The sequence below is a fragment of the Xiphophorus maculatus genome, chromosome 3, assembly GCF_002775205.1.
Source record: "Xiphophorus maculatus strain JP 163 A chromosome 3, X_maculatus-5.0-male, whole genome shotgun sequence".
Lineage (NCBI taxonomy): Eukaryota > Metazoa > Chordata > Actinopteri > Cyprinodontiformes > Poeciliidae > Xiphophorus > Xiphophorus maculatus.
Window position 1 is genome coordinate 819,519 of NC_036445.1, and position 15,079 is coordinate 834,597.

A 15,079-nucleotide genomic window follows, 5' to 3' on the forward strand; every position below is an offset into this window, starting at 1 on the left:
GTGAGGCGGTTTGTCCCTGCGGGCCTCCGTCCGTCCGGCCGCAGACTCACGGCTCCATTGTTTCGTTTCCAGTCATTTGTCCCGCCGGCAGCTTCCACCAGCAGGGGGCGTGTCTGCTCTGCCCTCAGGGAACCTATCAGGAGCTAGAGGGGCGGGACTTCTGCACCAGGTGTGTCAGAGGCTCCTCCCCTGCAGGTGCTTCAGCAGCCAATCAGTGTGAGTCTCTGAAGGAAAACTTATAAACTCGTTTCCTGTTTTATTGATGCTACGGCGTTATTCACCTGTTCTCAGGTGAGTCAGTAACCTCTTTCCTCACCTGTCTGCCTCTCAGGTGAGACGGACTGCGAGAGGCGGGGCCTGCGCTGCACACAGCGAGGCGACTTCCTGCCGGCTCAGCCCAACTTCCTGTCTGGGGGCTGGAGGTGTGTCAGCAGCGAGGGGGCGGAGCTTGAGTGGACGAGCAGGGAAGAGCGTCTGGCGGATGAGGAGTGCTCAGGTGAGGCGGCCGGCAGCCAATCAGAGCGCAGCTCTCCGAGGTTCTGACCTGGTTTCTGTCGTTCAGTTCTCAGCCTGTTCCAGGCGGTTCCCGGGTCGGACCTGATGGTCGGGACTGGAGACACGGATGTACTGAGGACCATAACCTCTGACCTCTCTGCATGTCTCCATGGTAACCATATACTTACTTTGCCTCTGAGCTTTTTTCCCCCTGATTTTCAGGCTTGGTTCTGGTTTGGGTTGTGAAAGTCCTGTTTGTCTCAGCATGTGCAGCGGAGCCGTCCTGCCACCATGTGGCGCTGTTTGACAGGCGGACCCGCTGTGACCTGTACAGCTCTCTGAACGTTGTCTGCAGCGCCTCCCAGCAGGTAAGCAGGCTTCGGGTCAAAGGTCAGCCCATCAGAGCCCGAATGTTGCTCCAGCTGTGTGTGTGTCTGCAGGCCAGGGGGTTTCTGGGTAATCCTCGGGCCGAGCGGTTCCACAAGCTGCGCTGCTCTCTGAGCGTGAGGGGCGGAGCTTCAGATCTGCTCGTCCTCAGGAAGAACGGTGAGCAACTAACAGTTACCATGACAACCAGAACCACTAAATATTTAGTTTGGAGGTAAGTACTTAGCTTGCTGTTTATTTACCTCCAACCTAAATATTTAGTTGGTAAACTGAATATTTACGTCTGAGCTAAATAGTTAGCTTGCTATTTAACTATTTAGTTTCTAGCTTTCTCGCTGAAAGGTTAGCCTCATGCTAAGTAGTTAGCTTGCTATTTAACTATTTAGTTTCTAGCTTTCTCGCTGAAAGGTTAGCCTCATGCTAAGTAGTTAGCTTGCTATTTAACTATTTAGTTTCTAGCTTTCTCGCTAAAAGGTTAGCCTCATGCTAAGTAGTTAGCTTGCTATTTAACTATTTAGTTTCTAACTTTCTTGCTAAAAGGTAAGCCTCATGCTAAGTAGTTAGCTTGCTATTTAACTATTTAGTTTCTAACTTTCTTGCTAAAAGGTAAGCCTCATGCTAAGTAGTTAGCTTGCTATTTAACTATTTAGTTTCTAGCTTTCTCGCTAAAAGGTTAGCCTCATGCTAAGTAGTTAGCTTGCTATTTAACTATTTAGTTTCTAACTTTCTTGCTAAAAGGTAAGCCTCATGCTAAGTAGTTAGCTTGGTAAACATTGATTTTGAAACTATGACATTTATAAATGACTGAATAACACGGTAAAAATATTTTTTGTTTTCAGGCGGATTAATAGAAATGATTAAGTTGTGACTATCTTTCCAAACAGCCTCCATTGGTTCAGCCTGTTGTGAGTTTACCTGGGCGTGTCCTCTGTTCCAGGGGCGGAGCTTCAGCAGCAGAGTTTTGTGAGGATGAGGATGAGGAAGGCGGTCTCAGGTGTGTTCAGGACTCAGGTGTTCTCCTCCAGGAACACATCTCTGTCTGATGCGCGCCGGTTCTGCCAGGACGGCTGCAGCCGCGACGCCTGCTGCCACGGGTTCATCCTCAACCAGAACGTCCTGGATGGAGGTGGGTTGCTGTGGAAACGGAGCCTCACCTGGGCCTTTCTGGATGTTGACCAGCTGTGTGACCCATGAAGGCTCCCTGCTGTGTGGCTGGCTCAGAGCGCCGTCGGTTCTGATGTGTGAGGACGAGGACTGGGACGTGATTGGCCAGGGACCGGCCAATAGGATCTGTGGGGCGGGGCTTAGCTACAGCGAGCAGCAGCGCAGCTTCGAGCTCGACTTTGGCGGAGAAAAGTTCACCATCAGTAAGAAAGCGACGCAGCTCGGTTTGACCGGCCCGGTCCAAACCCAGACTGAATGTTCTGGTTCTGTTCAGCTGACGGCGCTCTGCCTGGCGACAGCAGGACCAGGAAGGACTACCAGGCCACCATCATCAGCTTCCAGGCCATCTACCTGAACACAGGTACGCCTCGGTCCTGGACCGACCCGTTTGCTCTGGTTCTGCTCGGCTCACCGGGTTCTGTTGTCTCAGCTGCAGCCGCCGGTGGTTCTGGATCAGCGTCCTGCGGTGCAGCAGAGGTTCCGGCTCCTCTGAACGGTTCGATCCGCTCTGATGATGACGATGGGTTTCCTGATGAATGTGATGAAGACGCTGGTTCTGTCCGCAGCGTCCGTCCAGCTGAGGTTCCAGTCTCTGTCCAGCGCCGATGTCCTGGTGGACCCGCAGAGGAAGCAGCCCGTTCTCTCCTTCTGGCTCAGCAAAAACGACTACAGCTCCCAGAATGCCCTGCTCTGGTGCCTCACACGTATGCAGCTTTCTGTTTTGACAGACGTGTGGTTTCTCTCCTCTGTGGGAACTGATTCCAGCTTTCACTTCGATTGCAGGATGTTTGATTTTAAATCGTAACTAACAGCTGTGTGAAAGCTTAGCCCCGCCCCCAAACAAGGTCAAAGTGGGCGGGGTTAGCGGAGGGTGGGGCTGTAGCCAAATTAGCAACTTTTCAGACCCATTAGTGAATTTTCCAAAAGGCAATCAACAGATTTGTAACCCTTTTGTGATATTAGACTTTCAGTGAGCTGGTTTTATCGCTGAATCCCATTACTGTTGTAAAATACAACTGCAGTACCGCTGGTCAACTCAAAGAGGGCAGCACTGAGACGGCTTTAGGCTAAATATTGCAGCAGTAAACAAGTTTTCACAAAAAGGTTAACATTTACACAGAAACATAAAGATAGCACCATAAATATAAGGGCTTTAGCTACTCTTTAATCACGATGTAGAAAAAGGACAGAGTGAGCCCTCTGGCTGTGTAGATGCTCTGTGAAATGAAACTGGTGAGTCGGAGAGATTTCCTAAAATAATCATCTCCAGCTGCAGAGGTTTGTTTCCTTCGTGTCTGAGCTAGCCGTGATGGTTTTGTGTTTCAGGTTGTGATGAAGAGGAGCGGTGTTCTGTCGCCGACCTCAGAGACGCCGAGTCGCACCGTTTCTTCCTCTGCTCTTTGTATCCGGACACCAGAGTCTGCGGCGGCTACGACCGGCCGATAAAACGCTCCTGTCGCCCCCTGCTGGACAGAGCCACCAACAACACCTACAGCAAGAAGGGTGAGGATGAGGCTCTGGGATCCAAGTCTGAATGAAGGACACAATGACGGTTCTGGTTCTGTTTTAGTGGATCTGAACGGACCGGTCCAGAGTTTTTATGAGCGGGTTCCCTTCCAGAAGATGGTTTCATACTCTGTGAGGAACCGGGCCACGCTGGGACAGAACCAGCTGCTGCCTGACGGGTAAGACCAGAACCAGAACACCAACGGGTCGGGACAGTTTGACCTCAGCACATTCAGGACAACATGGTGGACATGAGGAGACAAGATGAGACAAATTCAGACACAACAAAACACATTCACACAATCTGAGACAAAGTGAGACAGTCGTGGTCCACAAAGACATGATACACAACATAAAATAAAATGTTAGAAAAGATTTACATACCAATGTTTCCACAGAGCCGACTGGGATCTTAGCGCGCCGACAGAAGGAAGTGAAAACATTACAATAAGACTGGAGCTGAAACGACACATAAACTTGTATATCAAATTTCTCATGAGTGTCTGGAATATTCTGACATGTTACTAAATATCTCACTGCACAGCTGGACCTGCTTTCCTCAGCTTTTTAAATTTACACCACACAGGAGATGTGTAGAGAGATGTACAACAAGCTTTGAACAGATAGTAAGGAATCAGGAAACGGCCCCTGGATCACGAACCCAGAGAAACACATTGCAAGCAGCACAGACATTTTTCACTAGCAGATATCAGATGTTCTGCTGCAATGCTATCAGAACCTGTTGCCTTATTCTCACACGATTACGCTACAGCCTGTTGGACTTCATTAGGGGTTATTATAACCGCATCACTCTTAGCAATGTTTCCCATTCCACAATAAGACACAATGAGGACAAATGAGACCCAGAGACAGACAATGTCAGAACCAGAATGTCTCTGTCAGTTTCAGCATGGTGTCTGCCTCCAAACCTTCAGCCATGTTTTCATCTCGAGCCGTTCGTGTTTCCAGGTTCAGGGAGTGCGAGCGCCGCTGCGACGAGGACCCCTGTTGCCGTGGTTTCGGGTTTGTCCGCGAGACCAAATCAAGGGGTAAATCAGTTTAAGGTCGGGGCCAGGCACTGCCATCCTGTTTTACTTTAAACTGACCCAAACTGCACTGAAGGACCAGAGGAGGTTCAGTTTGACCAAACCATGAAACCCAGGTCAAAATTAGGAGAGGAGCAGAATCAGGCCTTCCTCTGATGGTGATGATGATGATGGTGATGATGGTGATGATAATGATGATGATGATAATGATGGTGATGATGATGGTGGTGATGGTGATGATAATGATGATGATGATAATGATGGTGATGATGATGGTGGTGATGATGATGATGATGGTGATGATAATGATGGTGGTGATGATGGTGGTGATGATGATGGTGATGATGATGATGGTGATGATGATGGTGGTGATGATGATAATGATGATGGTGGTGATGATAATGATGATGATGGTGATGATGGTGGTGATGATGATGGTGGTGATGATAATGATGATAATGGTGATGATGGTGGTGATGATGATGATGATGATGATGATGATGATAATGATGGTGATGATGATGGTGGTGATGATGATGATGATGGTGATGATAATGATGGTGGTGATGATGATGATAATGATGGTGATGGTGATGATGATGATAATGATGATGATGGTGATGATAATGATGATGATGGTGATGATGGTGGTGATGATGATGGTGGTGATGATGATGGTGATGATGATGGTGGTGATGATGATGATGATGGTGATGATAATGATGGTGGTGATGATGGTGGTGATGATGGTGATGATAATGATGATAATGGTGATGATGGTGGTGATGATGATGATGATGATGGTGATGATGATGATAATGATGATGATGGTGATGATAATGATGATGATGGTGATGATGGTGGTGATGATGGTGATGATAATGATGATAATGGTGATGATGATGATGATGATGATAATGATGGTGATGATGATGGTGGTGATGGTGATGATGGTGATGATGATGATGGTGATGATGATGGTGGTGATGATGATGGTGATGATGATGGTGATGATAATGATGATGATGATAATGATGGTGATGATGATGGTGGTGATGATGATGGTGATGATAATGATGATGGTGGTGATGATAATGATGATGATGGTGATGATGGTGGTGATGATGATGGTGGTGATGATGATGGTGATGATGATGATGGTGATGATGATGATGGTGTTGATGATGATGGTGATGATGATGATGATGGTGATGATGATGATAATGGTGATGATGATGATGGTGATGATGATGATGGTGATGATGATGATGATGATGGTGATGATGATGATAATGATGATGGTGATGATGATGGTGGTGATGATGATGGTGATGATGATGATGATGATGATGATGGTGATGATGATGATGATGGTGGTGATGATGATGGTGATGATGATGATGGTGATGATGATGATGATGGTGATGATGATGATAATGATGATGGTGGTGATGATGATGGTGATGATGATGACGGTGATGATGATGATGATGGTGGTGATGATAATGGTGATGATGATGATGATGGTGATGATGGTGTGTGTTTCAGGCCGGCTCTGTCTGCCTCTGGTCAGTCTGGGCGTTCTGACCTGCAGTGAAGACGACGCCTCCACCTGGACGACTCAGGACTGTTCACCTCCTGAAGCAGAGACGTCCCCGGAGCCGTTCGGCTGGTACCAGAAACCCGGTACCGAACCTGCACAGACAGACAGGCTAGCTCAGACATGTCCTGCAGGAGGACGAGGTCATGATGGGATGTTTGTGTTTTCAGTCAATCAGTGGACGTCGTCCCCGGCCCTGTGTCCTCCGTTCAGCCTGAGGGACCGCAGGAACAACGGTGAGACTCTACGTCCGGTACCAGGGACCGGTACCAGGGTCCGGTACCACAGTCCGGTACCAGGGAACAGTACCAGGGTCCGGTACCAGGGACCGGTACCACGGTCTGGTACCACAGTCCGGTACCAGGGAACGGTACCAGGGTCCGGTACCAGGGACCGGTACCACGGTCCAGTACCACGGTCTGGTACCAGGGTCTGGTCTGGTACCACAGAAAGATTCTGTGCGATCCAATCCAGCCTCATTTTTTACATTTTGGAGCCAAAAAGTCCTTCAGAAATCCAGATCGTCTCAATCACTGATGGGCACCGCTAACTAAAAAGCTAGCTGCGCTAACACTAAAGGGCTAATGAACATTAACTCTACTAATGCTAAAACGCTATACCAGCTAATGCACCAACTTCAACATGGTGGTGTCACCATGATTAAATTTAGCGCCGTAGCGCTAACGCTAGTTTTAAATAACATTTTGGCATAGCACTTCAGTGTTAAGTCATCTTATGTTTCGATTAACACTTGAGGGTTAGCACAGTTAACTGAAAGGCTAGCTGAGCTAACGCTAAAACACGCTGTCAACATGTTATTTGCTAGAAGCCAGTGCTAATGTGATCAATTCGATCATGTTGACACCCACCATGTCTCAATAACAAAACGTGCTACAACGTAGCGCCTGCCAAAGATTCTGTGAAACAAACATTCTTCTTCTTCTTCTTTAGCGTTTTCTGGCAGTTTACAAACTTTATGTAAGGAACAAACGTTTTGCTGCTGGTTTCAGTTTTATGGTTGTTTTGTTTTGCTAACTCTGACTCTGATTTAGCCTGACAGCCTGAATCTGTTTCAGTCTCCATGGACGACTGGCGGCTCCTCTCAGAGTCTTCGCTCCTGATTGACGCGTCTCTCTCTACGTATGATGTCATCCACGTGAGCCGTGACATCGACACTGACCGGGAAAGGACCAGGGACTGGTGTCTCCATGGTAAGAGCAGGCGATATCACCTGTTAGGGTGCAGAGGTCAGAGGTGAAGTTAATAAAAGCGTGTTTCCTGTCAGCCTGCCAGGAGGCGGAGTCTTGTGTTGCCGTGTCGCTCAGGGAGGCGGAGTCAGCGGTCCGCTGCATCCTGTACCCTGACACCACGACCTGCGGGCTAAGCTCTGCCCCAGACTCCATTAGCCCCGCCTCCTCCTGCCGCCTGGTGGTGAAAGAACCCGCCCCCCAGGTCTACCTGAGGACAGGTGAGCTGATGAGCCAATCACAGAGCAGAAAGGAGCGTGGCGGCTCACTGACCCGAGCGTTTCCTTAGAGCGATCGCCGCAGGCTGCGTCCGTCTCCGTTCCCGGTCATGGCACGCTGCAGGGCGTTGCCATGGAAACTGCGGTCGGCTCAGACAGGAGGACGGTGATCCGGTTCCTTGGAGTCCCGTTCGCCCGTCCACCAATAGGAGCGCTCCGCTTCGAGGCAGCGCAGCCTGCCGATTGGACGGGGACCTGGGACGCCACCAAGCCCAGGTAGCCAATCAGAACCAGGACCTGTCTGGACCATCAGAACCTTCGGATCAGAACCGTCAGTGACGCTCCGGTCCGTTTCGCTCTCAGGCCCAGCTGTGTTCAGCCCGGCGACGATGAGGACTCGGCTTCCAGCGAGGATTGTCTCTACCTGAACATCTTCACGCTCGCCGCCCAGGTGAGTCCTGAACGTCTGACCGGGTCCGACCAGAACCAGGCCACTATAGAGAAACATGGATGAGTTTCCTGGAAATGTTCTTCTTCTACTCCACCAGAGAGGGCGAGTCCCGGTCCTCGTTTACTTCTTCAACCCTCCAGCCAACCAGAACCAGAACCAGAACCTGCTGGACGGCTCCGCCCTCGCCGCTCTGGGGAACGTCGTCGTGGTAACGGCCAGCTACCGTACGGCAGCGCTGGGATTTCTGACTGCAGGTGAACACACACACACACTCACACACACACACACCATCATGGGTCTGCAGCCAAACACACACCTGTCTGATCCCACCGTCTCCATGGTGACTACAGGTGGTCTCCATGGTAACTACGGCCTGTCGGACCAGGAGGCGGCGCTGCGCTGGGTCCACGCCCACATATCCCTGGTGGGCGGAGACAGCGGGAGCGTGACGGTGGGGGCGGAGCGGCGCGGCGCCGACATCAGCAGCCTGACTCTGCTCTCCTCTTCGCCGCCGTTCCACAGGATGATCCTGATGGTGAGTAGCATCACACACACACACACACACACACACCGTGTGTGTGAATGCAGAGCGACTTCCTCCTGCCATTCGCACAGCTACTGCCGACAATTACAGCAATAATTTGTGTTATTTAGCCTCCAGGAGGAAAACAATGGGTTCATATTTTCACCTTATTCATTCATTTAGAAAGTTTTAAAACAAATATTCATAGAGGTCAGTATTTTCTCCAAACTAAACATTTAGCTTTCTTTCTAAATATTTAATTAGCAAGCTAAAGAGTTAGCTAAATCATTATTGGTTTGTACCTAAAGCTAAAGATTTATGTCCAAATTAAATGTTTAGTTTGAAACTGACGTTAGTTGAATGAATAACATGGTGAAATATGACTTTGAAAAATGAACCTATTGTTTTCTCAATAACCCAAATTGCTGTTCTGTCTCTTTAATCTGGAGTGAAACCAGACGGCTGCTGAACTTCTGTGATCTGTTCGTTGTCCTGCAGGGAGGTTCTGTTTTCTCTCCATCTTTGGTCCAAACTGCTGCCGCCGGCAGACGTCAAGCAGTGGATTTGGCTCGAGAGCTTGGCTGCGTGACCTCTGACCCCTCTGATGACGGCCCTATGGTGGCTTGCCTCAGATCGACTCCGGTTCACAAGCTGAACGCGGCTCAGACAAAGGTCAGAGTTCTGAGATCCGGGCGGTTCCGCTGCTCTGACTCCTCCATGTCTGACCCGTCTGTTTGTGGTGCAGCTGCTGGCGGTCAGCGGTCCGTTCCAGTCCTGGGCTCCGGTCCGCAGGTTCGAGTCCGAGTCCTTCCACAGAGTGGACCTGATGCTGGGCACGTCAGAACACGACGGCCTGATCAGCAGAGCGCGCAGGATAAAGGTCAGAGGTCACTGTTGTTTTTATAGAGATGGTCTCATGACTCAGCGATGGTCTCATGACTCAGCGATGGTCTCATGACTCAGCGATGGTCTCATGACTCAGCGATGGTCTCATGACTGTGTCCTCAGAACTTCGAGGCTCTGCAGGGTCGAGCCGACGGGAAGACGGCGTTCTACGAGGCTCTGAGTCGTTCTCTGGGCGGAGCCTCGGGAAACGCGCTGCTGAAGGACGCGGCGGCCTGGTTCTACGCTCTGGACCACGAACCGTCAGCTGCTGGCTACAACCTGTTCTCCAGAGCGCTCAACAACGCCACCAGGTGACCATCAGGCCAAACAAAATACCAACAACAGGGTTTCACAGTGTCAGGTTAATAAAGGTCAAAGGTCAGTGTTGGGAGCATTCCACTAACGTGCCAATAATTGAGCTAATTCTTAGCTTAGCATTTTGATAATTCTGTGCATGTTTAGCACATTTAATGTTTCTGTTCAGTAAAATTTCAGTTGAATAAAGTTCAACATGTGTCAGGCAGTTAGCTGTTTAGCTTCATGCTCTTATTTTGACGAGTTTACGCAGCAGTTCTGTTTCCTCTCATTTTGTGTCAGTGACACATCAGCATGGTTTAAATTAGCGCGTTAGCATTAGCTTCCTTGGTTAATATGTGGTGTAGCCCGTTAGCATTAGCAGAACTAACGCGGTAGTGCTCCTGGGTTAGCGCAGCTAGCTTTTTAGTTACCGGTTCTGGTGAGAAGAGAGAACTGTTCCTGCAGAGGAAGCAGCTTCAGCCGGGCTGATCCGGGTTCTGGGAGCAGAACCAGCCAGCTGGACTAATAACCGTCAGTCTGTGTGTCTGGCTACAGAGATCTGTTCATCGTCTGTCCCACGGTGCAGATGGCTCTCCACTGGGCCGCCAGCGGCACCAACGTCTTCCAGTACCACCAGCCCGCCTCCAGCGCTCAGGACAGGTAGGGAGCAGTGAGGACCGGGTCAGAACATCACAGCTGTTCTGTGTGCGGGTCATGTAACCGGACCTTTTCCTGCTCCTTCTCCACAGAGCCGACGTTTCGGTTCCTCTCGACGTTCAGTTCCTGTTTGGGATTCCCCTCCAGCCAATGAGCTCCCAGCATTTTACCTCGTCTGATCGGCGCCTCTCATTGGCTGTGATGACCTACGCCTCCAGCTTCATACGGACCGGGTCAGGACAACTTCTGGATCGGGTCCGCCAGCAGCTCACGGGCTCTCTGACTCTTCCTGGTTCTGTTTCAGGAACCCAAACCCGTCCCGCGTGTGGGCGGAGTCAGTTCTGCCCCGCTGGCAGCCGGTCACCGCTGAGGCCCCGCCCACCTACCTGGAGCTAAGCCCCGCCCTGCAGCATCAGCAGGGCCTGAGGCAGAACGCCTGCTCCTTCTGGAGGGAACTGGGAACCAGACTGACCAGTAAGACGGGTCGGTTCTGCGAGAACGTCTGCAGGGTTCAGATCATTTCTTCTTCTGCTGTTAGCTTTCTGATCCTCTCTCCAGGTGAATTCGGGGCGGAGCCTGTCCAGATCCCAGATCTCCCATTGGCTGCACCACCCAGCCAGTCACAGACCAACAAGGACGCCTACAACTGATGACATCATCAACATGGAAACCCTCACACCACATTTCCCATAATTCACTTTGATTCATGAGTTTCTGCTGATCATTTTGTTCCCAATAATCAATAAAAGCATCTAAAACTGACTGCAGTTCAGTGAGTGATTTGTTTCCATAAACTGTTAAATTAAATCCTGTCCCCTGGTTGGTGTCCAGTCACTGAATATAAATTAAACATTTATTAATATTTTGATAATATGTTGGTTCAGTGTCAACCGACTCTTCCTGATCGGGTCAGGACAACATCAGAACCCGATCACTGGGCAAACAACGACACCAAACCTACAACCTTCTCCCTCCTGTTTTTGGTTCTCACTTATTCAAATTCAAACATTTTGCAGGTTTTTATACTCGGGATGTTTTCCTCTTCAGTCCGGTTGACCCGGTTCTACTGGAACCAGAACTCATCATCTGCTCCACCTCCAGCTGTTGTGGTTCTGAGTCAAACCAACCTGTTCCCCTCCTGGCCTGTGGGGGCGCTGCACCAAGAACCACTGAAGGAAATGACACAAAAACTTCCTGTTTCACCAGATGGAAACAAGATGGAGGCGTCAGATTTTAGTGTTGGAGGATTTCTCTGTAGTCTCTATCTAAAGACCAGGAGCCATTTTTGCTGCTAGCGCTAGGCTAGCACATTAGCTTTGGCTGTATTTACCCAGAATGCTCTGCGTTGTAGTCCACTTCCTGATTTTGGAGCGGTCCCCGCTTCGCTTGGCGTTCACATTCAAACCAAACCAGAGTTCACTTCAAGTGAAACCAGGCGAGGTTTGAAGGACCAGAGGTCAGAGGTCGATTAGCGCTCACACCTCACTAAATGAACCAGACTTTGACTAGGCAAACGGACTGGAGTTGCATTGAAGCACCTGGACCCTTACATTTGGGTCTTACCTGCTACTAAAAACAACCAAAGCACTTAAAGAAACACTCAGCCATGTTTTGTTTTAAAACATTAACCATTTAAAAAATTTCCCAATTAATAAGCGCTGCACCGTTACCTAGCAACCACAGCTGAGCTGCAGCACGTTTGGTCAGCTGGTTTCCCGGCTGTACAATGGCTGCTGGAAAAGACAAAAGTTTAGTGGTTGACTAACCATCCGGAAAACACTTTCTGCATTCTTGTTGGTTGTACAGGAGGCTCCTCTTCTGCTTTTCAAACATGTATGGCGTATAATTGTGCTTCTGTTTGCAGCCATTTTCTTAAGTGAGTGTAAACATTGAGTTGGGGGCGTGGCCAGCAGCAGCATATTAGGATTTAAAGTGACAGAGACCCTAAAACAGCTCGTTATGAGAGGAGCTGAAAACAGCAGACTGACATTTCTTCAAATGAAAATGATTCTCTTATGATCACAAGACGCTGCAGGAAGCACAACAAGAGGGAAAACAACACATCACAGTTCATTCAACAGGCTAAACGTCTCATTTGTTTTCAGGAGTTACAGTAAATCCAGTTCATTAACATTTTTCCCTCCCTCTGCTTCTTTAGATTGGGTCTCCATGTTCCTGGTCAGAGCACAGCTGTAGTTCCCAGAATCCTTTGCGGTCAGAGGGCCGAGCTGGAGGGCGGAGCCGTTCCCTGGGAGGGCGTGGCCATCTTTCCTCCAGGTGACCTCCAGGTGAGTGAAGGTGCAGGTTGAAGTGATGCACTGCAGGGAGACAGTTTGACCTCTGCTGACCTCTGACTTGTTGCTGGAGCTCTTTATCTCCATTTTGATCAGATCTAAGTGAAACGTTCTCATTAGTTTCCATTAATATCTGTGATTATTGTCTGAATGTGACATGTTGATCTTACCAGCCACTGAGATTGTGACTCCAGTCGGGTTTGTAAAATGTCCAGCAGAATTATCTGCTTCCATCCTGAATCTAAAGGTTCCCATGTCCTCCATCTTAATGTCTCTGATCTGCAGAGTGCACTTTGCCTCCATGTTGCCCAGGTAATGAAACCGAGGCTCTCTGGCCGTTGAGTTGCTGTCGTAAACAGACGGAGTCGTTCCCTGACAGATCGGATGATTCTTACACCAGCGAACTCTGACGATCCTCAGAGGAATCTGTCTTCCTTCAGGAGAGAAAGATTTCAGAGGAGTGAAGTAACAGGGCAGGATGACAGTCGATCCTCTCACTGCACAGGTCGATCCAAACTGGTACCAGATGGTTTGGGCCGCGGCTCCTGGAGAAACAGAGAGTTTAAAATGATTATCTTAGTGAAAACTGATGAAACCATCTTGTTTTCTGACGATCCATAAAAAGGAAACAGTTAAACCAGGTCTAATGAATTTAGATTTTTATCATAAACTGAGAAACAAACATCTGAACTCTTTGTAACTTCTGGTCCAAACAGTTTTGATTTAGTTTTAGTTCATCCTGCATCAGTAAAAACATCATTAGGTCAGAAAATCAACAAGTTGAAATAAAGAGATGAAGGAGAAAAACTGCTGTCAATAAAACTAGAGAAATTAAACAGATTGAATTTCCTGCTTCCAGGTTTTTTTTTCTTCCTGATGAAGATCAAACTTCTCACCTGTCAGCAGGAACATGAAGCTCCAGGAAACCTTTAAAGGAGAAATCCTGAGCTTTTAGACTCTTAATGCTGATCGTTCTGTCCGAAAACTGATCAGTGATGATGTAACTTCCTGTTCACACACTTCCTCCTTTCTTTTAGTTTTCTTGTAGCTTCTCTCTACATCTTGAACTAAACCAGCCTCAGATCAGATCAGATGATCTAAAATCTTAAAAACAAACTAAATGATCTGACCTGTTAACTCCAGCAGAGTCACATTCAAATGTCGTCTTGAGGCTTTTTAAAAACCATCGTCTCAGTTTATTCACCTTCCTGTTGATCTGTTATCAAACAAAAGCAATAAGATCAGTTTATTGTTCAAAGTAGATTAAAACCCACAGACACAAGTCCAGAAAACAACCATGATTATTATTATTCTCCTCTATTAATGATGAAAATACGATCAGAGCCTTTATACAACTGAATAACGAGTTTCCACATGACACAGAACTCCTCCAGATACCAAGAGCAAAATATTCTCCCTGATTTGTAGAACTCAGTTAAAATAAACTAAAGAGTTATTAAAAATGGTCAGGCAGCAGAGTTAGGAGTTATTTCTTCTCACTCTGAGCCTCGTCACAGCAGGAGGTCTGGAGTACGAAGACGGAGCGAAGGAACGTATCAGTGTTCATCACTAAACCAGAGAAAATCTGACCTAAACCTCCAGGAAGGCCTGGAGGACCAAACCAAACAAAAACTAAAGTGTTTAGTTCAACTAGGACGAGAAAAACCAAGTTTCTGTGAGACGGAACAAATCTGATTATCACAGATCAAATGATCAATTATCAAAATCTGATGTTCAGCAAAACACATTTAATAGATTTATTTTCATATTTATCTTGATCAGATTTTTATGATTTGGTCTTTAATCCAAACAGAGCAGTGATCAGTCTGAGGACTTCAAGTTTATTATGAATAGAAACAACAATCAGAATTATGATCTTTTATTAATCTGTCAGATTAATAGATGAATTTACAAACATACTTTGTGCCACCAGAGGGCGCCACAGTCAAACAGAGAATAAAAACACAAAGAGGAGCAGAAAACCAGCTGAGCACGTCTGAAAAACACTGGAATATTTACAGTCATAAATTACATCTGAAAGAACAGGAAACAATAAATAATTCATGACAAATCATCCCTGAGAAACCTGCTGCGCAGAAAACATGGAGTCTGGGGGCGTGCTGTGGTGGCGCAGCGGGTTAGCACGCCCCACGTTCGAAGGCCTTCGTCCTCGACGCGGACGTCGTGGGTTCGACTCCCAGTCCCGGTGACCTTTGCCACATGTCTTCCTTGCCCTCCTTCCTGTCTGCCTAGTGTTGCAAAAATATGAGCCACTAGCGCCGCAAAAACTCTTCATAGAAAAAAAAAAA

The 15,079-nt window shown here is 48.1% G+C and overlaps 2 protein-coding genes across 3 annotated transcripts in view; one reads left to right on the plus strand and one right to left on the minus strand.

The window, feature by feature from the left end:
• Positions 1–11,238, plus strand: part of tg (thyroglobulin) — a 22,325-nt gene extending 11,087 nt beyond the window's left edge. Inside the window, exons 22-49 of one of the 2 annotated variants that reach the window (XM_023330169.1) lie at positions 73–216; positions 332–496; positions 563–667; positions 760–863; positions 936–1,041; positions 1,820–2,008; positions 2,079–2,249; positions 2,321–2,407; positions 2,477–2,542; positions 2,613–2,750; positions 3,373–3,549; positions 3,617–3,731; positions 4,522–4,601; positions 6,147–6,284; positions 6,369–6,434; positions 7,275–7,409; positions 7,484–7,666; positions 7,735–7,939; positions 8,027–8,114; positions 8,212–8,368; positions 8,465–8,649; positions 9,136–9,309; positions 9,383–9,517; positions 9,646–9,833; positions 10,375–10,479; positions 10,569–10,709; positions 10,781–10,959; positions 11,035–11,238. In XM_023330169.1, the coding sequence (XP_023185937.1) occupies positions 73–216; positions 332–496; positions 563–667; positions 760–863; positions 936–1,041; positions 1,820–2,008; positions 2,079–2,249; positions 2,321–2,407; positions 2,477–2,542; positions 2,613–2,750; positions 3,373–3,549; positions 3,617–3,731; positions 4,522–4,601; positions 6,147–6,284; positions 6,369–6,434; positions 7,275–7,409; positions 7,484–7,666; positions 7,735–7,939; positions 8,027–8,114; positions 8,212–8,368; positions 8,465–8,649; positions 9,136–9,309; positions 9,383–9,517; positions 9,646–9,833; positions 10,375–10,479; positions 10,569–10,709; positions 10,781–10,959; positions 11,035–11,126 (3,818 nt within the window). In that variant the 3' untranslated portion in view covers positions 11,127–11,238. The remainder of the gene's footprint in view (positions 1–72; positions 217–331; positions 497–562; positions 668–759; positions 864–935; positions 1,042–1,819; positions 2,009–2,078; positions 2,250–2,320; positions 2,408–2,476; positions 2,543–2,612; positions 2,751–3,372; positions 3,550–3,616; positions 3,732–4,521; positions 4,602–6,146; positions 6,285–6,368; positions 6,435–7,274; positions 7,410–7,483; positions 7,667–7,734; positions 7,940–8,026; positions 8,115–8,211; positions 8,369–8,464; positions 8,650–9,135; positions 9,310–9,382; positions 9,518–9,645; positions 9,834–10,374; positions 10,480–10,568; positions 10,710–10,780; positions 10,960–11,034) is intronic. The other variant, XM_023330170.1, reaches the window with a different exon arrangement.
• A 1,345-nt stretch (positions 11,239–12,583) lies between these two features.
• On the minus strand, positions 12,584–14,337 carry LOC106700449. Its single transcript, XM_023330581.1, has 3 exons — positions 14,271–14,337; positions 12,941–13,315; positions 12,584–12,868 (listed from the first exon to the last, which is right to left on the minus strand). The coding sequence occupies exons 1-3, from the start codon at positions 14,335–14,337 to the stop codon at positions 12,585–12,587; spliced, it is 726 nt and encodes a 241-aa protein (XP_023186349.1). The 3' UTR covers position 12,584.
• Between the last annotated feature and the right edge of the window lie 742 nt (positions 14,338–15,079).

Bases quoted from the DNA above. Each gene is read 5' to 3' on its own strand.
- LOC106700449 (XM_023330581.1), bottom strand. From the start codon at position 14,337: ATGAACACTGATACGTTCCTTCGCTCCGTCTTCGTACTCCAGACCTCC. The intron at 13,316-14,270 runs GTGAGAAGAAAT...CTGTTTCTCCAG, and splicing joins CTGCTGTGACGAGGCTCAGA to GAGCCGCGGCCCAAACCATC. The intron at 12,869-12,940 runs GTAAGATCAACA...CGTTTCACTTAG, and splicing joins AGTCACAATCTCAGTGGCTG to ATCTGATCAAAATGGAGATA.